The following is a 22,894-nucleotide window of genomic DNA, read 5'->3' as shown; positions in this document are numbered from 1 at the left end:
GGTGCCCCACTATTGCACTTTTCATTTTTTTAAAAAAGATTTTATTTATTTATTCATGAGAGACAGAGAGAGAGGCAGAGACACAGGCAGAGGGAGAAGCAGGCTCCATACAGGGAGCCCGACATGGGACTCGATCCCCAGTCTCCAAACTGCTGAGCCACCCAGGCTGCCCCTATTGCACTTTTCAAACATTTAATTTTTGAATTGAGTTATGAGAATACTATAAAGTATATCCACATACTCTTGACTCAGATTCACCAGTTGATAACAATTTGCCTCGTTTGCTTTATCATTGGGTGCTCTATGTATACAGATATAGATCTATGGATAGCTATACATTTTTTTCTGAACTATTTGAAGGTAATTTACATGTATCATGGCTCTTTTCCCATAAATATTTGTGGGCATTTCCTTTTTTTAATTTTTTATTTTTTTTTAAATTTTTATTTATTTATGATAGGCACACAGTGAGAGAGAGAGAGGCAGAGACACAGGCAGAGGGAGAAGCAGGCTCCATGCACCGGGAGCCCGGCGTGGGATTCGATCCTGGGTCTCCAGGATTGCGCCCTGGACCAAAGGCAGGCACTAAACCACTGCGCCACCCAGGGATCCCTTGTGGCATTTCCTAATAATAAGGACTGGGTGACGGGCACTGAGGGGGGCACTTGATGGGATGAGCACTGGGTGTTATGTTATATGTTGGCAAATTGAACTCCAATAAAAAAAAATAAGGATGTTCTCTTATATAATCACAGTTATCAAGTTCAGTAAATTTAACATTTTTACAACACCTCTATCTATTGAATAACATGCTTTATAGCATTTTTTTCTTGCCATATAGGATTTAGTCTAGGATCACCCATTGTGTCCTGTCTCTTTATGCTCCTTTAATCTAGACTCTTCCTTTGTCTGTTTTGACATTGATATATATTATCAATGTATGCATGTGCAGGAGAGGGAGCAGAGGGAAAAAGAATCTTAAGCAGGCTCCATGCCCAGTGTGGAGCCCAACACAGGTCTCGCTCTTACAACCCAGAGATCATGACCTGAGATGAAATCAAGAGTGGTTCACTTAACCAACTGAGCAAGCCAGGCACCTCATGACATTGATATTTTAAAAATCCCAATCTAAAAATAGATTGTTCTCGGGACACCTGGGTAGTTCAGCTGTTGAGCATCTGCCTTTGGCTCAGGGCATGATCCCAGGGTCCTGGGATTGAGTCCCACATCGGACTTCCTGCATGGAGCCTGTTTCTCCCTCTGCCTGTGTCTCTGCCTCTGTGTGTGTGTGTGTGTGTGTGTGTGTGTGTGTGTGTGTCTCATGAATAAATAAATAAAATCTTTTAAAAAATACATTGTTCTCATTTTGGGTCAAGTTGTTGCCCAAATTCTCAACTATATAATTATTGGGTTTTTCCCCCTTCTTTGCTACTAATAAACAATCTGTGGGGAGAAACTATAAGTCCATGCAGATATCCTACTCCTCGTCGAATATTTCCCCTGAGATTTAGCATCTATTGATAATTCTTGCCTGAATCCATCTACAAAATGATGATTTTCCAACTCCAGCACCCCCTTTGTATTTATCAGTCGGCACATAGTGTTCATTTGTAAGCCAAGGCCCTCCCTTCTCCCACATTACTTCTTCATCTGCTTAGTACACTGTGGACTTATGGCTTCCCATTTTTTTCAATAGTTCATTGCTGTCCTTAATAATTTTGATGCTCAAATTACCAAGATTTGGCCAGTGGGAGCTCCTAGCTATTGCTTTTAATCTGCTAGGAAACATTTCTCAAGAAGATATTGTAGTGCAGACTACTCTGGTCAAGAACTTTTGGTGATCTAATTTCTGGGATAACGTATGGGGGGTGGGGCCAGGCTCTAAGTCTCTGTCCTTTGTCCTTTAATCAGTCACCTATTCCTCCATAGGAAAGGGTAGGGAGGGAAGCTCAGAGCTGTTAGTGTGTGTAAAGACAGTGGCAAGAGCCTGTGTTGGAGCAGAGAAAGATGATGAAGGAGAGGAGGATGGATAATTTCAGGAAGTTTCTGGATCATTTTAGAATTGTGATGGCTGCCTTTATCACTGCTCCCTCCTACACTTCTCTTCAACCATTATTCAAATAATTTACTTCTGTTTAGAGATCTCAGCTCCTGCTCACTAAGGAAATATCTGTGGCTTGTGAGAAGGGAATGGGCTGAACATAGGTTGGCTGAAGGATTTTTTTGATTATAAGGATTACTAGGGGGACACCTGGGTGGCTCAGTGGTTGGGCATCCAGATCTGGTCCCGCATTGGGCTCTCTGTGGGGAGCGAGCTTCTCCCTCTGCCTGTGACTCTGGTTCTCTCTCTCTGTGTCTTTCACGAATAGATGAATAAATCTTTTTAAAAAATGAAGGATTATCAGGGAAAGAAGGTCATGGAGAGTCATGCAAATTTTTGTTCCATTTTCCAGAGGATGGAACTGTTTTTTTCACAGTGGGAGTTACAAATGGAATCCAGTTATGGCTGTCCCAAGGCAAATGGCCTCTAATATCAGTTTCACTGCCTCTCATTTTGTAATCCAAGTTCAAACTCAGATTACAATAATTTGTTGCTATATGATGGAAAAGTTTTAATCCAAGCTGAGAGGAAGTCATTTTTATTTTTTCAAATATTTTTCTAGGATATTGAATACAATGCTGTTTTTTTTACAATGCTGATTTTGATCAAAGTTGGCAGTTAAGGCAGAAATTAATCCAGCTGTGAAATAACAAATCGGCTTAAAATATAGGCTCCAAAAAAATGAATTTCTCAAGATTGGAACAATGGGAAGAACCTTCATTCATTCATTCATTCATTCATTCATTCATTGATTCATTTAATTCAACAAATATCTCTGGAGTATCTACAGGAGCCAGGTGTAGGTGCTAAAAGCAAGATGGATGAGTTTCTTGTTCTCATAGAGCTAACATTCCTGGGGGGTGGGAACAGTCAAACTTTAAAAAATAAATTTCAAAAGTTGATACATGCTGTGAAGGAGAAAGAGGAGGAGAAGGAGAAGAAGAAACAACCCAGGGCAATGCAGTGGCAAACGTCTGGGGAAACACCGGATAAAGGAGTCAGGTGACAGAGATTCTGATCTCAGCTTTGCCGGGAACAATCTGTACAGCCTACAGCAAGTCAATTCACCTCTCTGGCCTTATTTTTCCCTCACTCATACAAGGGTGACTTGAATGTATGATTTCAAAGCTTCCTTCCTAGTATCATGTTCTCTGATTTGATGGTTTAAAGACAGCCATTACTTCAATAAACATAAATGCTTACCATTGGGTCAAAGACAAAGCACATTCTGCATAATGGGACAGACAGAAATAAAATCATTATGAAACAGTGTGAAAACTGCTGTTATCTTCTGCTCTTCTTAGTCCAATATACCCCTACACATAAGATGTGTCATATAATGAGAAGTATGTCATTTAAAGAGTTAAAGAGTGCAGTGAGTCAAAGCCACCTCATCCAATGGTCCTGCTGCCAGTGGTACCGTAGGTTGATGCAAGACTATTTTCTCCCTCCCAAGACTATAATCAGTTCTAGTACAACAGAGAAAACCCTGTTTCTTTTTCCTTTGTATTTCTACTGTATTGAGCGTACAGTAGGTGCTGTGTAAATCCCAGCTGAGAGACATTTGTTGATTACTCGACTATTGCAGGTTGGCGCACAGACTGAGGAAGCTGCCTGGAGCAGATCCACAGGTGGAGTGATCCGTGTGACGACAGAGTGATTTAGCCATTTGCTGCTGTGCAGCTTTTAACTTTCTACTTTGAGCTCTTTTTTGTGTTTCGTAATATTTTGCACGTTTTAAATTGATACATGACACACAGAATTATTTGCAGTTGCGATCAGATCTGTGTAAACATGGTGCCTGTATCTGCCAGCAATTGGAATGGCATATGGATGATGCAAGTGGCTGACTTGAGAAGTGGCGCTGTGGATGATTTTCTTTACAAGTGTCACATATTCCCTATGTTTTCACAATAAAATACAAAGCTAATGGCGCACGATGCAGAGGTTTTTAAGCTGGACTCTGAAGAAAAAGCCCCTCAGGGAGCTGACATTTTTTATAAAGTGTAAAATCCAAACCGAAGTGTCCACCCCTCCCTCACCCCCCGCCAAAAGGCACGGTCCTACTGTCCCACGGCTCAAAAACCCAGCAAAAGCGCCAGGCGAGCTGTTGGGCCAACAATCATCCGAGGGCGCCTTCCAGGGATTTCACGGAATCCTGTTCCCGAACCTTAGAGAACCTTCCAAAATTCCCTTCCCAAAGTCCCCGCCCTCCGCTTGTCACCGTAGTGCGTCAAAGGCCGTTAGTCGTCACAGGAGGGGAAAATGTACCTCGCGCGAGATTTGGCGACGGAATTTCGAAGTTAGGGAACAGCCGCGGCGCACGCGCACTGGCCTCACAACCTCGGGGCGGCACGCGGGTAGGTAGGCTAGAGCCCAGAGGAGGGGGAGCAGAGCGTGTTGGTGGCTCCCCGGGTCGCCGTGCAGTGTGTGGGTCTGCGGGTCGCTGGAAGTGCGGAGCACCGGGCCGACCCTGGCCTCCCCGGCGCGCGTGTGACTGCGGCGGGCGCTCTCCTGCGCCTCCACGAGTTGGAGGAGTGCTGCCGGCGTGAGCCCCGGCGTCGGGACGTGAGCTCGTGCTCGCCTTTTCCTTTTAACGGTCGTCCCCCGCCCCCCCGCACACACTCCAGTCCCCTGAGAGTTGGTCTTCGCGCCTAGGAGCGCCCCTCCTCACCCGGCCCCTCCCACCGACCCCCGTTCCCGCTCGCTCCTGGTGGGTAGCCGGCTTCTTCCTTGGGGTCCCTGCTTGGGGGCGGAGAAGATGGCTGGCGGACGTCTGCTGTTGGGGGGCGACTTCCTGTCGCCGCCGCCGCTGCCCCCCCTCCCGCCGCCGCCGTTGCCGCCCCTCCCGCCGCCCCCGCCCGAGCCAGTGCTGGAGCAGTGGCGCTATAGCCACGAAAGTGACTGGCAGTGGGCTCTGCGGCGCAGCTTCATCTGTCGGCACCTGCACAGCTATCCCGGGGCTGCCCTGGACCAGCTCCTCGCGCTCTCCGCCGCCTGGACCAACCACGTTTTCCTGGGCTGCAGGTGAGGAAGGTGGGAGGGTCGGGTTAGGGACGGGGTAAGGGGTTCGATGATGGGGGTCGGGATAGAGACGGGGGCAGGATACGGACGAGGGGTTAGAGGCTAGAGATTTGGAGGTGCTGGAGGACACCAGAGGGTTCAGTGTTGGTTTGGGGAGATCAGCCAAGCGAGGTAGAGGATATGACATAACAGCCAGAAGAAGGGTGCGGGGATCACGGGAGCAGCTCCTCTAGGAGCAGGGATGGAGATAAAGCAGCACCTGTAAGAGGATTGTTGAGGGGTGGTCATTGTGGCGCTGGTTTTGGAGGGCGTGGGAAATGACGAATAGCAGAATCTCGGACCTGCGTAGGACCTTCCAAGGATGCGGTATCCGCAGAGATATTCGACAGTACGGGCTTCGAGGGTCTGCGCGGGCTGCGGGGGGGGCGGGGAGGGCGGTGGACGAGGGGAACCTTGCTGGTCTCCTCCTGACCACTCCCTCTTTGTATCCCCATTAAATAAAACAGCACCAGCCCCCGGGCGGGCGGTGGGGTTTTACTGTCTTCTCCTGGGGAGGCGGTTTGTATGAGGTCTCTCAGCTGCAGGGTCCGCCTCGCTTGTAGATTTGCGCATAATGTGCCTGGACGCAAACAAAGAGATGGATATATCTTACTCTAAAAATGGATTGCCCTCCTTTCACCTTAAGTGTGATCTGGAGGATTAATATTTGGTCTCTGGGTGAGGTTTTAGGTGTGTTTGTCTGTGTGTCTGTGTTCGTTCCCTCCCCCCTTCCCTAGATCCTGGTGCGCGTTCTGAACAGGCCTCTTTGAGAGCTCTTTGCATTCAATGGAGACTGCAGTATGGTTCCAACGCATTTTTTTAAACAGGCTACTTGGACTGTCCAAGTAGCACCCCCAAATCAGTCCTAGACTAATCATTCCTTTGATAGACTGAGAGGCTTCTTTTTTTGGACACTCCTGCCTCACGGTGAATTTTTTATTAGGAAGGATGAAAAATTCTGGAAAATGATCAGATCAAATTCAGCCAATTCAGTTCTAGGAATGACCATAACAGATTCAGAAAAATAGAATTGTCTACTTCTACCTGTAATTGTTAAACATAGTATCCAGTGTATACTTTATTCTGCTCTAATCACCAAAGTTTATTTTTTCCTATATTCTCTAGGTTAGTATAATTTCTGCCTCCAGAGACAATGATTATTTCACTGGAGGAACTGGTTATAATTGGGGAAGCCTCAGTAATCAATTCAGATAAATCTAATTGACCTTCACTTAACAATATTGTTTTTGCAGTTAAAAAAGTATCCTTATCCTATAATCATACATCTCTGTGATATCACAGAAGGCCAAGGGAAATTTGAATCCTGAAAAAATTTTTACATGTGGGAGAATAACTATCGTATCAATAATAAATCTTCTCACAAGAGTCTAAGCTCCTTTGGGGAAGAGGTTTTTGCTGTCTTGTTCACACCTTTATACTCAGGGCCCAGAAGAGTGTCCTCTACACAGTGGCCACTCAATAAATATGTGTGGGGTAACAGATGACTATAGCTTTATAATGTATAAAATATTTTAATTATTTATGTATCTCGTAATACGACAGCCTTGGGAATTAGGTGGTATCTCGTTTTTACAGCTATATCAATGGAGGTCAAGAAGTTAAGTGACTTTTCCAAGATCCTACAGTCGGGGCTAGAACTCAGGTCCTCAGATGCTCTTTCCACTGAGACACCACTGCTATATTTGGGAAGAATGGACCAGGAGTGAAAGGAAGTAACTGACACAAGACACATCATTATTATCTCAGGATTTCATTCCAAGAACAACAGCCCTTTACATAAACTAGGGCATTAAGCAATACAAAGCAGGCCAAAGATAGTTGGTGTTAAAAGCTCAAGCATCCAGGACATTTTGTGTGCATATGCACTCACCCAAGCACATCTGTGTGTAGAGTGTGTGTGTGTAACATGATGAATATACACACACATGCACACATTATTACATCATGTAACATTTTAGTTAAGTCAGCTCTGTCACTGCAAGAATTGCCACAACATTATCAAATAGCTTTACTGAAGAATAATGTTTGCGTTATATCTGATAATAGTTACAGGAGAAAGGGAAAGGGCAATTAAGAATCTTGGAAGCTAGGGACCAAGTGCAGCTTTCCACCTTAGTCAGACTTTATGTTAGCTGTCAGCTTCAGGTGGGTAGAGTCTATTTTCCAGTACTTCTTAAGGTTGATGTTGGCAGAGTTCATATTCTGGTCTGTTCTTCCGGGACAGAAAACTGTTCTCTCAAGGGAACTGCAGAATACATGGTGCAACAGCCCATTATAAATTTAGATTGTTAATTCATTGTTCATCCCTTGACTTTTGGAACAGGTTGTAAATAGTAGCACTTTTTTTTTTCCCAATGAAGGGCTTTCTGTGTTCTTTTTAGTGGGAGCTGAACTAACTCTTAGGTCAAGGATATCTTTGGAAACTCCTTGATCATAAGACCAAGCCAGGGGGAGCTCAACATGTACAGGGAGGCAAACTGTTTCATTCCTTTTGGTAATAGTGGCGATTTGCATGTAACAAATGTAACAGGCTCGAATATCTCAGTTCTGTAACAGTGGTTCTCAAACTTAAGCATCAGAATCAACCATTAGGCTTGTTAAGCACAGATTGTGGAGCCCCACCGCAGGCTTTCTGATTCAGTAGGTCTGAGGTAGGACCCCTGAGTTTGCATTTCTAACAAGTTCCCTGGTGATACTGATGATTAGAAGATGCTGGTCCGTTGATTATACCACGAGAACCACTGATTTATAGGATAAAATAAAGCAGTATTTTCCAATCTGCTTTTTGATCATTTTTCCCTCATAGTTCCAGACAACTAGGAAGCTCAAATAACTGAAGTGATTTCTCTTCACTATTTTGTCTGTTTCATAAAAGTAAACAGCCTGTCAAAAGAATTTCTTCTGCTAGCAATTTCTAAGATATGTCTTGTGGCCAATGAAAGAAAGTTAGTGTGGGTGGGTGGGGGAGTGGGATAACGGGGTGATGGGCATTAAGGAGGGCAGGGCCCTTGATGTAATGAGCACTGGGTGTTATATGCAACTGATGAGTCACTAAACTCTACCTCTGAAACAAAAGTTAGTGCGGTCTTCTAATCAATTGCATCTGTAGCACTTACATAATTGTTCATATGGACGCCGGGGAATTGTACAAATTTTTTAAAGATTTTACTTATTTAATCATGAGAGACACACAGAGAGAGGCAGAGACATAGGCAGAGAGAGAATCAGGCTCCATGCAGGAAGCCCCATGTGGGACTCAATCCCAGGATTCCGGGATCAGGCCCTGGGCCGAAGGCAGAAGCTCAACCGCTGAGCCACCCAGGCATCCCATGGAACTGTATTATTTTTACTTATAAACTGTAGATAGTGTATCTATATTTTAAAATGAAACCAGGTTTGCTGCCTTGATGGTCTCTTCCTTGTTGCTATGAGACTGGTTTTTGTAAGGTAGGTGCCAGTTGAGCTCATGTTGTGAAACTAACTTTGCACACAGGTAGTGTGCATCAGTCACCAGCTAAAGGAGTGTGAGTGAGAGCTTTCAAAAGATTTATCAATTATCTGGTTGTGTGTTATTCACTTATGATGTTAAGAATCTTATTGATAGTTTTAAATAAATTTATACTTGAAAATCTAGATTTGTTTAGTTTTCAAACCTCAGCATTTTTTTGGACCCAGTGGAGCAGTTTAATAATTTTTTTTTTTAATTTTGGAAGCATTGCTAGATATTTGTTAAATTACAGGTGCCTTGTAGATCATAAGTATGTGCCTATCTTTTTTCAAGAATGTAAGATTCATGAAGTCACATGTCTTTGTCCATTATAAATCATCTTTATGTATGTCAGGCTTGGTGGGACGGTTGAATAGCATCCTGATTTCTAAAAGCTTGGTACATAATAAGCTATCTTTAAAAACCCTAAAGACCTGCTGAGGCTTTTTGATTTTGTTTTTTAAGCATTTATGATCAAATGGGTAAATTAGACTTAAATATATAATATGCATGCATCATAAAATTACTGTATTAGATTTGCCTTAATGATAAATTGGATCATGGTCTGTCCATAAGGTAAAATACTGTGTAGCCATTAAAACTCATGTGGTAATGGCATAGAAAAAAACTTATACCATAAATTAAGAACAACTCCCCATCCTGCCAGATTGCAAATCAATATAGGTGATCTCATAGGAGTTTTTTTGGGGAGGTGGAATGGAAAGCATAGAACAAGGAATAAAAAGTAAACTCCAAAATTTTAATGAAGTTTATCAGTGGTTGGGTTTCTAGGCGCTTTTCTTGGTGGGTTCTCTAAAATTTCTGGAGTAAAGATGTTACTTTCTAAAAAGATTTATTTGTTTATTTGAGAGAGATAGCAAGAGAGAATCTCAAGCAGACTCAGCGCAGAGCCCCAAGGTGGGGCTCAATCTCACAACCCTGAGATCAGGACCTGAGCTGAAATCAAGAGCCAGGCACTTAACTGTCTGTGCCACCCAGGTGCCCCTCATAGTAGGTTTTATCTTTTTTTAAAGATTTTATTTATTTACTTGACAGAGAGCACAAGCAGGGGGAGCAGGAGAGGGAGAAGCAAGTTCCCTGCTGAACAGGGAGCCCAATGCAGGGCTCAATCCCAGGACCCCAGGATCATGACCTGAGCTGAAGGCAGATGCTTAACCAACTGCACCACCCAGGTGCCCTATAGATTTTAAAGTAGCACCTTTAGGAGAGCGTGGGTGGCGCAATTGGTTGAGCATCTGACTCTTGATTTTGGTCAGGTCCTGACCTCAGGGTCATGAGATCAAGCCCCGCATCAGGCTCCATGCTCAGCACAGAGTCTGCCTGGGATTTTCCTTCCCTCTCCCTCTGCTCTACCTGCTCGTGTTCTCGTTCTCTCTCTCTCTCTCTTTTTCAAATAGATAAATCTTTTTTAACCCCACATGTAGAGGCTGCTTTTATTTTTATTTTTAAAAATATTTTATTTCTTTATTTCAAAGAGAGCAAGAGAGAGCATGAGTGGTGGGAGGGTCAGAAAGAGAAGGAGAAGCAGACTGCCCACTGAGCAGGGAGCCTGATGCAGGGCTTGATCCTGGGACTCCAAGATCATGACCTGAACTGAAGGCAGATGCTTAACTGACTGAGCCACCCAGGTGTCCCCATTAAATAAATCTTTTAAAGATAAAATCTACAAAACATATATAATGGAAAGCAGTAATAAAAGCTTTACTAGCTTGGCTTATATAAAATTTGTGGAACCACTTCTTTATTCTTGGATAGCTATTTTCTGAAGAATTTTAGAGGAGAGAATGAAATCCTAATGGTCTTATTAAAGATTCTAGATTAATATTTACATTGTTCTCTGAATAGTCAATAGTTAGGTACTATAGAGTCTTTTCCATTATTGTTTGAGCTGGTTGGGTTTCCTCAGTATTATGACTTCCTAATAAAGGATTGAGAAGCTGACTGTGTTCACAACCTACGCAAAGGTTTATTTTTATAGCCCATGGGTGATGTTGAATTTTGTGGCAGATGTAATGAATAGGGAGGAGTAAGTAGGTATAATCATTACTGATGCTGGAAGAAACTGAAGAGAAAAGTGAATGGAATGAGCCCCAAATGCATCATTCATGCACACTTCTATGTATGATATACATGCCATTTACAGTTGTATGCCATATTTGGAATCAGGCTGGAATTGAAGTCTGGACAATTTTGACTGGAACTCAAGGTGAGTGGCTTGAGCGTAGTACCAATTCAACCAGAAAAATTGGCATTACCAGGTTAAGATGCATAGACTTTTATTGTCATAATCTTTTGTTTTCATTCTATACCTTAGAAATTGGACTCCCAAATCTGAATGGAAGTGATATATAGAAAGTATAATGTTTTAGGTTTTACTTTATTTTTTTTTTATTAAAGATTTTATTTATTCATTCATGAGAGATACACAGAGAGGGAGAAGCAGGCTCCAAGCAGGGAGCCTGACATGGGACCTGATCCCGGGTCTCCAGGATCACGCCCTGGGCCAAAGGCAGGCGCCAAACCGCTGAGCCACCCAGGGATCCCCACCTTCTTTTTTTTAAGGCTATACTTTCTGATGTTTAGATAAGAATAAATGAAAATAGGGGCACCTGGGTGGCTCAGCAGTTGAGCATCTGCCTTTGGCTCAGGGCGTGATCCCATGGTCCCCGGATCGAGTCCCACATCAGGCTCCCTGCATGGAACCTGTGTCTCTGCCTGCCTCTCTCTCCCTGTCTCTCATGAATAAATAAATAAAATCTTAAATAAATGAAAATAAAGCTATTCTTGGCATTTATTTTTTATTTTTATTTTTTTAATAAATTAATTTTTATAGGTGTTCAATTTACCAACATACAGAAAAACACCCAGTGCTCATCCCGTCAAGTGTCCCCCTCAGTGCCCATCACCCATTCCCCCCACCCCCCGCCCTCCTCCCCTTCCACCACCCCTAGTTCGTTTCCCAGAGTTAGGAGTCTTTATGTTCTGTCTCCCTTCCTGATATTTCCCACACATTTCTTCTCCCTTCCCTTATATTCCCTTTCACTATTATTTATATTCCCCAAATGAATGAGTATTCTTGGCATTTAAATGCTGATGTTAGCAGTAGCCGCAATATGAGCAGTTATCCGTGGGAAGTTCAGGTTACAACTGAGCTAGCTCATGCTAATCTAATCTGTCATTGAAGGCCACCATGTCTTGACTTCTCTGCTTTGCAAGGAAAGATGTCTGATGGGTATGGAACCAGTTGTGCCAAATGTGGAAAATGTTACCTTCCTTCAAGTTCAGAACCTATTCATGTAAAGGTGTGATAGTTTTTCACATTCAGAACATTCTTCCCAGATGCCACCAGTTGTCTCTTTTCTTTGGTCATAGGCCAGGAAAAGCTCTCAAGGTAGGAAGGGTGAGTAGGTCCCCATGATAACAAAAACTTCACTGGAGCTTGTATGTTTGTTTCTCTGCAGTTATATGATATCCTGTCAAGCAGCCAATCTACTTTATAAGGAGCCCTTTTAAAAATTATATGTTTCAGGATTGCTGGGTGGCTCAGCAGTTTGGTGCCTGCCTTTGGCCCAGGGCGCGATCCTGGAGTCCCAGGATCAAGTCCTGCGTAGGACTCCCAGCATGAAGCCTGCTTTTCCCTCCTCCTGTGTCTCTGCCTCTCTCTCTCTCATGAATAAATAAATAAATCTTAAAAAATTTATATGTTTGGAGCACCTGGGTGAGTATCTACCTTCGGCTCAGGTCGTGATCCTGGGGTCTTGGGATCAAGTCCTGCATCAGGCTCCCTGCATGGAGCCTGTTTCTCCCTCTGCCTGTGTCTCTGCCTCTCTCTCTCTCTAGTGAATAAATAAATAGAATTTTAAAAAATGAAAATTATATGTTTTGAAGCTTTTTATTATGGAAAAAATCAAACACATAAAAGTAAGAGTTTATTGGACCTCCATGTACCCATCACTCAACTTCAGCAATATCAAGGTCTGTCATGCTGCCCTTCTCATTTCTTCTGTTGTGCCCCGTTTTTTTTGTGGGAGATAGTCTGGAGTATAGTAAAAAAAATCTTGACACCATTCCTGACCTTCAAATACTTTAGTATGTATCTGTACTAGATAAGAATTTAAAAAAAAATTTTTTTACCGGGGGGAGGGGCAGAGGGACAGGAAGAGAGAATCTTAAGCAAGCTCCACAGTGTATGGAGCCCTTTGCTGGGCTCCCATCTCACAACCCTGAGACCATGATCTGAGCCAAAATCAGGAGTCGGACGCTTAACCGACTGAACCACCCAGGTGCCCCACAGATAAGAATTTTTTAAAAAAACAGAGTCATAATAGGGGTGCTTGGGTGGCTCAGTTAGTTAAACATCTGTCTCTTAATCTCCGCTCAGAGCTCAGTTCTTGATCTCAGGGTCATGAGTTCAAGCCCCATGTTGGGCTCCATGTTAGCTATGGAGCCTACTTAAAAAATAAAGTCATAATACCATTATTTCACTCAACAAAATTAACATTAGTTTCTTAAAATAATCTAATGCCTAGTCCGTGTTCAGTTTTCTCCATTTGTTTCATTTTTTAAAAGATTTTATTTTTTTATTCATGAGAGACACAGAGAGAGAGGCAGAGACATAGGCACAGGGAGAAGCAGGCTCCGTTCAGGGACCCTGATGTGGGACTCGATCCCGGGACTCCAGGATCACTTCCTGAGCCAAAGGCAGACATTTAACCACTGAGCCACCCAGGCGTCCCTCTCCATTTGTTTCAAGGTGTATTTTTTGAATTTTATTTTTACACAGGGGTTCGAATTTTAACAACCCCAAGATCAAGAGTCACATGCTCTACCAATGGAGCCAGCCAGGTGCCCCTCGTTTGTATTTATACAGTTGGTTTGTTTGATTCATGATCTAGACCAGGTCCATGCATTGTATTTGGTTGATCTGTCTCCTTTAATCTGTAACCCCATTCCCCTATCCTTTTATTTTCATGCTATTTGATGAAGAAATTGGATTGTCACATAGGGTTCCCTTCATTGTAGATTTGGCTGGCTATGTTCTTATGGTGATGTTTAATATATTTCTGGGAGTAAAGGGCTTGATTAGGTTCAGGTTCAATTATTTGAAAGACAGTACTTTATAGTGCTTTGTGTTTCTTGTCATATCCTATAAGGGGACACATGTCTGCTTGTCTCATTTTTCAGTGATAGTAAGATTATAAAGTTCTCATCAACTTTTTAAATTGAAATTTCTATTGAGATAATTGTAGATTCACATGCAGTTGTAGGAAATAATACAAAGAGATGCCCTGCACTCTACCCAGTTCCCCCAGTGATAACATTTTGCAAAATTATTGTGTTATATCAAAACCAGGATAATGACATTGTTAACAATCCATTGATTTTATTCAGTCTCCCAGTTTTATTAGTATTTGTGTGTGTGTGAATTTAGTTGAATGTAATTACTTTATTTTAAAGATTTTATTTATTCATGAGAGACAGAAAGAAAGAGGCAGAGACATAGCCAGAGGGAGAAGCAGGCTCCTTGCCAGGAGCCTGATGCGGGACTTGATCCCAGGACCCCGGGATCATGACCTAAAGCCAAAGGCAGACGCTCAACCATAGAGCCACCCTGGTGTCCCTGAATGCAATTTATTACACAGACAAGATATTGAACAGTTTCCAGTACTACAAGGAATCCCTTACACACCCTTTTATTTTTTTAAGATTTTATTTATTTATTTATTTGAGAGAGGGAGCGAGCACAAGTGGAGGGAAAGGGAGAAGCAGACTTCCTGCTGAACAGGGAGCCTGATGTAGGGCTTCATCCCAGGACCCTGGGATCATGACCTGAGCCCAAGGCAGTCTCTTAACTGGCTGCACCACCTATGTGCCCCTACATGACCCTTTTATAACCATATCCATTTCCTTCCCACTCATATACAATATTGTGTGTATCAATAGTTTATTCCTTTTTATTGCTGAGTAGTGTTCTGAGGTGTGTACGTACCAGAGTTTAACCATTCACCTGTTAAAGGACTTCTTTTTTTTTTTAAGATTTTATTTATTTATTTGACAGAGAGAGTGAGCAAGCAAGCAGAGGCAGAGGAGAGAGAAGCAGGCTCCCCCCAGAGCAGGGAGCCGGATGCGGGGCTCGATCCCAGGACTCTGGGATCAGGACCTGAGCCAAAGGCAGACGCTTAAGCAACTGAGCCACCCAGGCGCCCCTGTTAAAGGACTTCTGAGCTGATTGTAGTTTTGGGCTATTACAAATAAAACTGCAATGAACATTCCTGTGCAGGTTATCGTGTGAACATAAGTTTTGATTTCTCTGAGATAAATGGCCCAAAAAGTGCAGTTCTTACATCGTGTGGTGATTGCATGTTTAATTTATAAGACACTTCCATGTGAACTGGTATAGCCACTCTGGAAAACTGTGGAGGTTCATCAAAGAGTCAAAAATAGACCTGCCCTATGACCCAGCAATTGCATTACTGGGGATTTACCCCAAAGATACAGATGCAGTGAAAAACCGAGACACCTGCACCCACTGTTTATAGCAGCAATGTCCACAATAGCCAAATTGTGGAAGGAGCCTCGGTGTCCATCGAAAGATGAATGTATAAAGAAGATGTGGTCTATGTATACAATGGAATATTACTCAGCCATTAGAAACGACGAATACCCACCATTGGCTTTGACGTGGATGGACCTGGAGAGTATTATGCTGAGTGAAGTCAGTCAGAAAAGGATAAACATTATATGGTCTCATTCATTCAGGGAATATAAAAAATAGTGAAAGGGATCAAGGGGGAAAGGAGAGAAAATGAGTTGGAAAAATCAGAGAGGGTGACAAAGCATGAGAGACTCCTAACTCAGGGAAACGAACAAGGGGTAGTGGAAGGGGAGGTGGGCTGTGGGATGGGGTGACTGGGTGATGGGCACTGAGGGGGCACTTGACGGGATGAGCACTGGGTGATATGCTATATGTTGGCAAATCGAACTCCAATAAAAAATATATATAAAAAAAGACACTTCCATGGTTGTTATCCAGAGCAGCCATACCATTTTCCATTTCCACCAGCTTTCTTTGTGTCCTTGCCAGCATTTGATGTAGTTCCTCTTTTTTCCCTTAACCATTCTAAGGGTGCGTAGTGATACCTTGTTGTGGTTTTAAATTACATTTCTCTGGTAGTTAATGATGTTGACCATCTTTTCATGTGCTAATTTGCATTATGTTTGTCCTCTTTGGTTAAATGTTCTGTTCATCTTTTAATATATGTATTTTTTTACTGTTGCATTTTGAGAGACATTTATACTACTTGCTAGTTTTTGTTTTTTGGTTTTTTTTTGTTGTTGTTGGGTGTATGGTTTGCAAATATCTCTCCCAGTCTGCAACTTGCCTTTTTGTCCTCTTCACAGGGGCTTTTGAGAGCAAAAGTTTTTAATTTTCATAAAGTCCATTTTATCCATTTTTCTTTAATGGATCATGCTTTTGGTGTCAAGTATGAGAACTGTTGGCCTAGCCCTAGATCCTGAAGTTTTTTCTCCTGTGTTTTTAAAGAAATTTTATAGTTTTCCATTTTCCATTTAGGTCCATGATAACATTTTGAATGAATTTTTGGATGAGAAGTGAGGTGGAGGTTGAGTTTGAGGTTTTGTTCATTTGTTGCTGACAGATGCCCACTTACTCCACCACCATTTGTTGAAAAAGATGTCCTTCCTCTATTGAGTTGCTTTTGTACCTTGAACATGTTTATGGGGGTCTCTTTCTGGGATCTTCCCCATCAACTTTTAACCTACTAGGTTTATTTATTTTTTTTTCTATAACGAGATATATAAATTAAAAATGCAACAGAAATGGTCATCATTTCATGATGTATACATGTATCAATATATCCTATTGTACACCTCAAGAATAATTTTAAAATGCAATGAAATAAGGATATCTGTACACAAAGTTGAACACTAAGCATATTAGAATGGAGATGGGCAGCAGTGGGGAGTGGATATAAATGTTCATGAGTGAGTGAGGAAGCAAATAAAAGAAAAAGGGGCCCAGTGTTGGCAATATGCCATAAACTGGGATATGCGGTTAACCCAACCCTTTGCTTCTGAAGTCTATGAATAAGTAAAAGAATATATTTAAAAAAAAACTCAGGATTCCTCTTCCTTTCTACTTGTCAGAGTGTGAACCTATCAGGCACACAGATGCCAGGTCATCTCGCTATAACTGCCAGTAAATGCGGTCTTCTAAATTGTGCCTCTTATCCCTTTGCAATCAAAGTTGGATAAGTCCATACATCTTGGATTGAAATGCAAGAGCCAGGCATTCTACTAAGCCTGGCAGTACCAGCATCTTGTTAGTTGACTTTTCTCTTTGTTAATGATGTTATAACCTAGTAGGTTTAGCAGCCGTTGATGATTATTTATTTTATTATGGGTTGCAATGTGGCCGTAGTCTATCATTCCTTCCTTTGTTAGCTCCAATGCTAATGGAATGCTAATGAGGTTTTTCTCATCAACTCTTAGTTCTGATGTACAATTTGTACAGGAACATGGCAGATAAATGCTTGCTTTCTTTAATATTACCTATTTTTGGAATAATGACTTGATTCCCTACTATCTTCCAAAAGTGACCATTAATGAGTTTGTAAGTATCAATACAAACCAATATTGTTAACATATTTGATGTGTCTGAATCTACTGCAGGTTATTATTCTTAGTGCTATTCAAGTTGGCTCACTTGGCCAGTAGGAGTGTGTTCAGATTGGCTTCTGAGTCCATTTGACACAACCCATGAGATCTTTCACAGCTTCCTTGTTTCCAGACACAAGAATATCTCCCAGATTTATCTTGTACATCTCCTGCCCCAGACTTGGAATCAGCCATTTCTCTAAGGGCCCAGATTCCTTTTTGTAGGAAATGATAGAGACCACAGTTGGGATGTTAACAACCCAGCCACTCTTAACACTCTTAGTACTTTTGTAAATAAACAAATGTAATTGTTTGCATATAATATGCATATCTGATAGAGAAAAATAAATCTTGAGTTTATATGGATGCTTTTAATTCAAATTAAAGATAAGATCTTCACTTAAATTTATTTTATGTTTGTCTTTTAATGACAGTAGCATAATTACTCATTTGATAGGTAAGTATTATAGGGCAAATTCTTCTGTTTTATAGCCAAGATAACTCTGTTGATAAAGTCCTGTGGGAGCAATTACAAGATTCGCTCATTTAGAAGCTTTTTAAAAAACTGCATTCATGAGGCAGCCCGGGTGGCTCAGTGGTTTATCGCTGCAGCCTTCAGCCCAGGGTGTGATCCTGGAGACCCAGGATCAAGTCCCATGTCAGGCTCCCTACATGGAGCCTGCTTTCTCCCTCTGCCTGTGTCTCTGCCTCTCTGTCTCTGTCTCTCATGGATAAATAAATAAAATCTTTAAAAATAAATAAAAATAAAAACTGCATTCTTACCTGTTTTAACTGTAGATTATATAATTTAAATAGGTACAGCCCACGCCTGATGGAAAAAATTCTCCAAATGGCTGAAGGTATTGATATTGGGGAGATGCCGTCATATGATCTGATGCTGTCCAAACCTTCCAAAGGCCAAAAACGTCACCTCTCAACATGTGATGGTGAGTATACTTGTTTTTGGAAGGTGGAATTTGAAGAGAAAACATGGTTTTTAAAAGAATGATATGAGTGTGATATATGATTTTAAATAACATTGGTAACATTGGATCTTACACAAATGTAAAAGAGTTCTAACTTTTAGTGCTGTACAGTTTTTTTTTTTTTGAGGGTGCTAAATAGAATGGAAAACTAGGAATAGTGAAGTCACACTATAATGCTATCCTTGAAGTCCATGCCATGGAACCTCCCTCTAAATACAACAACCTTATACTCTGATCATTTGAACATCTAAGTAACTGAATCCTCTTGGATGCATCCAAGATGGACCAGCTTTCTACTGAGCAGCATTATAGGGAGGAAGCTCTAGTGTCTGGCCTCAACAGAGAGTTCTTCCATAGCTTTAAATTCGATAGTCCCCACAAACTATTAGTTTCCAGCTGCTATTTGTTCTAGAAATAAAATATAGCAAACAACCCTTTTGTGCAGAATAGGTCAGAACTAAGATGTTGAAGTTGAAAACCTTTGGGATCTTTTGATTATTATTTTTTTACATTTTTATTTGAGTTTTAGTCACAACCATGTAAAGGACTATGCAAAGTTACTCACCTCTGATACCAAAGAGAGAGGCTGTGTAAATGCCCCTGGCCATCATCTCTTTTGCATTAGAGCCATCTAGTCCATTTGCAGTTTTTACGAAGGGCGCTTCCCAGCACGGGTGGTATGAGATGATACTAGAACAACCTCTTACTCAGTACACTTCACCTGTGCTTTAACTCATTACATACAGAAGCGTCTGCCAGTCACGTGTGGTGGTGACCTGCATCCTTGATTTAGTGGCATGTTTTTTGTCGAGTTTCTTCCCTTACGTGTGGGACAGGGAACATCCTTCTTATGCTAGAATCCTACATTGATATTTGAGTCCCTTCACCTAATGACCTGAAGTTTTTGTGATGGGAAGTATCTTGTACCAACAGTGCAACTTGCAAATAATATGGTTGGTACTGTTTTCCTGTTTGCTTCTTTTTAAATATTCCCTTTTTAATGAATTGTAAATTTCACTCATTCTATAGGTCAAAATCCTCCTAAAAAGCAAGCCGGTTCCAAATTCCATGCGAGACCTCGTTTTGAGCCTGTACATTTTGTAGCTAGTAGTTCAAAAGATGAAAGACAGGAAGATCCTTATGGCCCTCAGACAAAAGAGGTAAATGAACAAACACATTTTGCCAGCATGCCAAGAGACATCTACCAAGATTATACTCAAGACTCTTTCAGTATACAAGATGGGAATTCTCAGTATTGTGATTCATCAGGATTTATTTTCACAAAAGACCAGCCTGTAACAGCCAACATGTATTTTGACAGTGGGAACCCTGCCCCAAGCAGCACATCACAGCAGGCAAACTCTCAGTCAGCTCCTGAGCCTTCACCATCACAGACATTTCCTGAGTCAGTGGTAGCTGAGAAGCAGTATTTTATTGAAAAATTAACAGCAACTATCTGGAAGAATCTTTCTAATCCAGAGATGACTTCTGGATCTGATAAGATTAATTATACATATATGTTAACTCGGTGTATTCAGGCATGTAAGACAAACCCTGAGTATATATATGCTCCTTTAAAAGAAATCCCTCCTGCTGACATCCCCAAAAATAAAAAACTTCTAACAGATGGTTACGCGTGTGAAGTTAGATGCCAAAATATCTACTTAACCACAGGTTATGCTGGCAGCAAGAATGGGTCCAGGGATCGAGCTACTGAGCTAGCTGTAAAACTCTTGCAGAAACGTATTGAAGTTAGAGTTGTCCGACGGAAATTCAAGCACACGATCGGAGAGGACCTTGTGGTGTGTCAGATTGGCATGCCTGCATACGACTTTCCTCCAGCTCTGAAACCACCAGAAGAGCTGGTGGTGCTGGCTAAAGATGCTTCTGGGCAGCCAATTTTTAATGCTTCCGCCAAACACTGGACCAATTTTGTCCTGACCGAAAACGCAAATGACGCAATTGGTATCCTTAACAATTCTGCCTCATACAACAAAATGTCAGTTGAATACAAGTATGAGATGATGCCAAATCGCACATGGCGCTGCCGAGTGTTTCTGCAAGATCACTGCTTAGCTGAAGGTTATGGAACCAAAAAAACAAGTAAACACGCAGCTGCTGATGAGGCGTTGAAAATCCTTCAAAAAACACAACCTACTTACCCTTCCGTCAAAAGCTCACAATGCCAAACAGGCTCTTCACCCAGGGGATCCGGAAAGAAGAAAGATATAAAGGATCTCGTTGTTTATGAGAATTCTTCAAATCCAGTGTGCACGCTGAATGACACAGCTCAGTTTAACCGAATGACAGTTGAGTATGTCTATGAAAGAATGACAGGCCTCCGATGGAAATGCAAGGTTATCCTAGAGAGTGAAGTAATCGCAGAAGCAGTCGGAGTGAAGAAAACAGTCAAGTATGAAGCTGCTGGGGAGGCTGTGAAAACCCTCAAAAAGACCCAGCCCACTGTCATTAACAATTTGAAGAAAGGAGCTATTGAAGATGTAATTTCCAGAAATGAAATTCAGGGCCGCTCAGCAGAGGAAGCTTACAAACAACAGATCAAAGAAGATAACATAGGAAATCAGCTGCTGAGAAAGATGGGCTGGACGGGTGGTGGTTTAGGTAAATCTGGTGAGGGCATTCGGGAGCCAATCTCTGTCAAAGAGCAGCATAAGCGGGAGGGGCTTGGTCTCGATGTAGAGAGGGTAAATAAAATCGCCAAGAGAGATATTGAACAGATCATCAGAAACTATGCCCGCTCAGAGAGCCACACGGATTTGACTTTCTCTACAGAGCTGACTAATGATGAGCGGAAACAGATACACCAGATTGCCCAGAAGTATGGTCTTAAGAGTAAGTCGCATGGGGTAGGCCATGATAGGTACCTGGTGGTAGGTAGAAAAAGACGGAAGGAAGACCTACTAGATCAGCTCAAACAGGAAGGCCAAGTGGGGCATTATGAGCTTGTGATGCCTCAGGCAAATTGAGCTCTTACTGATTTATTTTGTAAATGCCCAATGAGGCAGATTTATGAATTAAAGAAATGCCACATGTCCTGGTTGCAGAGTATATTCATTCTTAAGATGTTTCACCTTGTTCATTTCATATAGTGCTTTATTAGATATTGGAACCTGAAGAATTCTGTCCACTTGTATTAGCTTAATCCAGCAGATGAAATTGTGCAGTTACTGTTTGTGTCTTTGATATTGCTGTGTCCCTCAGATTTTAGTAGTTTGTACAAAGGAAGAACACATATCCAAATGGAATTTCACCCCAAGGAAGAAATTCCCATTTTAAAGGGCATAGCACAGCCATCTGCAACAATATGTAAAGTTGATATTGACTACGATAAAACTAGTCTTAATTCCAGACTTACTGAAAATGTCAGATCATTTTGTATTACTATTTTCATCTTTGTGTGAAGCCAGTTAAAGAATGTTTAACAGTAAGTTGTGCTGTATGTGTAAATTGTCCTTACCGACTAAATGATGTAAAACTTTCTTAAAGTAATTTTAGTGTTCATTTATTTATAACTTCTATCATGTGGTTTCCAGAATATTGGAAGTGATTTACTGTTATCTTGTGATATATGAATTTTAACAAATTCTAGTCTTCATGCTGAGAGAGCACTACTTGAGAGAGCAGTTGAAAAGTTTCAAAAACTTTGATTCAATCTGAAGAAAGGAAGCTGGAGCTGTTTGTTCTTGGTGCCTTGCAGAGAGACTCACAGCAACTCTCCGTTATAGCTTTCACGCGGTGTGGATGTACAGCACATCCAGGGTGGCCACAGCTGTGGCAGAGCTTGGTAAAAGACTGAAGACACATTGGTGCTTTGATGAAAAAGGTCAGTTGGCTGGTCCCTCTCTCAAAAAGCTTATTAAGCCCCAAAAGCCAACTTTGTAACATATTTAAAACTGCTATTTTCGCTTATTTCTGGAATGTAAAAAAAAATGTATAAAAAGAATTAGTGTATGCTTCCTGAATAAAAAGGAGCTGACGTTGATCAAAATGGCAGTGTGCTTATTTCTGGGCAGCAGCTTAGTAGCGACACTTTGGGTCTTGGGAGAGGGGAAGTGGTGTTTGCACAAAATATTTCAACACCAGAGCACATGTGGAGGCACATAATGACTTAGGAGATCCGAACAGCTAATCAGTCACCCATCACGTTTTTCCTATAGACCAACATGCTGGCTGCAGCCGAATCTCAGGCTGTGTACTTGTACATGATTTTGGTTTTGTTTCTCAGATCAAGGATTAGTATTTAGAGGTGAATATTAATATCGATAGTTAATGAAATGCTAGAACAATTAGGTTGTTTACTGTGTCTGAAAACATTTAGTACCATACTTGGCATGTAATTGGCCCACAATAAACAGGAATTTCCTTTCCCCTCTCTTTCATATTTTGCATCAAGAAGCTGCCCGTTGTAGTTAAATTAGTATCTTAAAAATATAAAGGGAATGGCTTTTGTACCTGGATCTCTAAGTTTTAGTCACCTATTGTGATTAACTGTGTGATATTTGCTTTTCCCTAACTCCC

The 22,894-nt window shown here is 41.7% G+C and overlaps 1 protein-coding gene across 2 annotated transcripts; it reads left to right on the top strand.

Moving 5' to 3' along the window:
- The first annotated feature begins 4,379 nt into the window (after window positions 1-4,379).
- NKRF (NFKB repressing factor) lies at window positions 4,380-22,364 on the top strand. 2 transcript variants are annotated; one of them, XM_025986764.2, is made up of 3 exons: window positions 4,380-5,128; window positions 18,186-18,316; window positions 19,385-22,364. In XM_025986764.2, exons 1-3 carry the CDS (start codon window positions 4,863-4,865, stop codon window positions 21,340-21,342), a joined length of 2,355 nt encoding a protein of 784 aa, XP_025842549.2. In that variant the 5' UTR covers window positions 4,380-4,862; the 3' UTR covers window positions 21,343-22,364. The 2 variants fall into 2 exon arrangements, with proteins under 2 accessions (XP_025842549.2, XP_025842548.1); XM_025986763.2 differs by lacking the exon at window positions 4,380-5,128 and adding an exon at window positions 5,317-5,386.
- Window positions 22,365-22,894: the final 530 nt, after the last annotated feature.

Source organism: Vulpes vulpes, chromosome X (assembly GCF_048418805.1).
Source record: "Vulpes vulpes isolate BD-2025 chromosome X, VulVul3, whole genome shotgun sequence".
NCBI lineage: Eukaryota > Metazoa > Chordata > Mammalia > Carnivora > Canidae > Vulpes > Vulpes vulpes.
The sequence above is the reverse complement of the archived record's forward strand: the minus strand, read 5'-3'. Positions and strand labels throughout refer to the sequence as shown.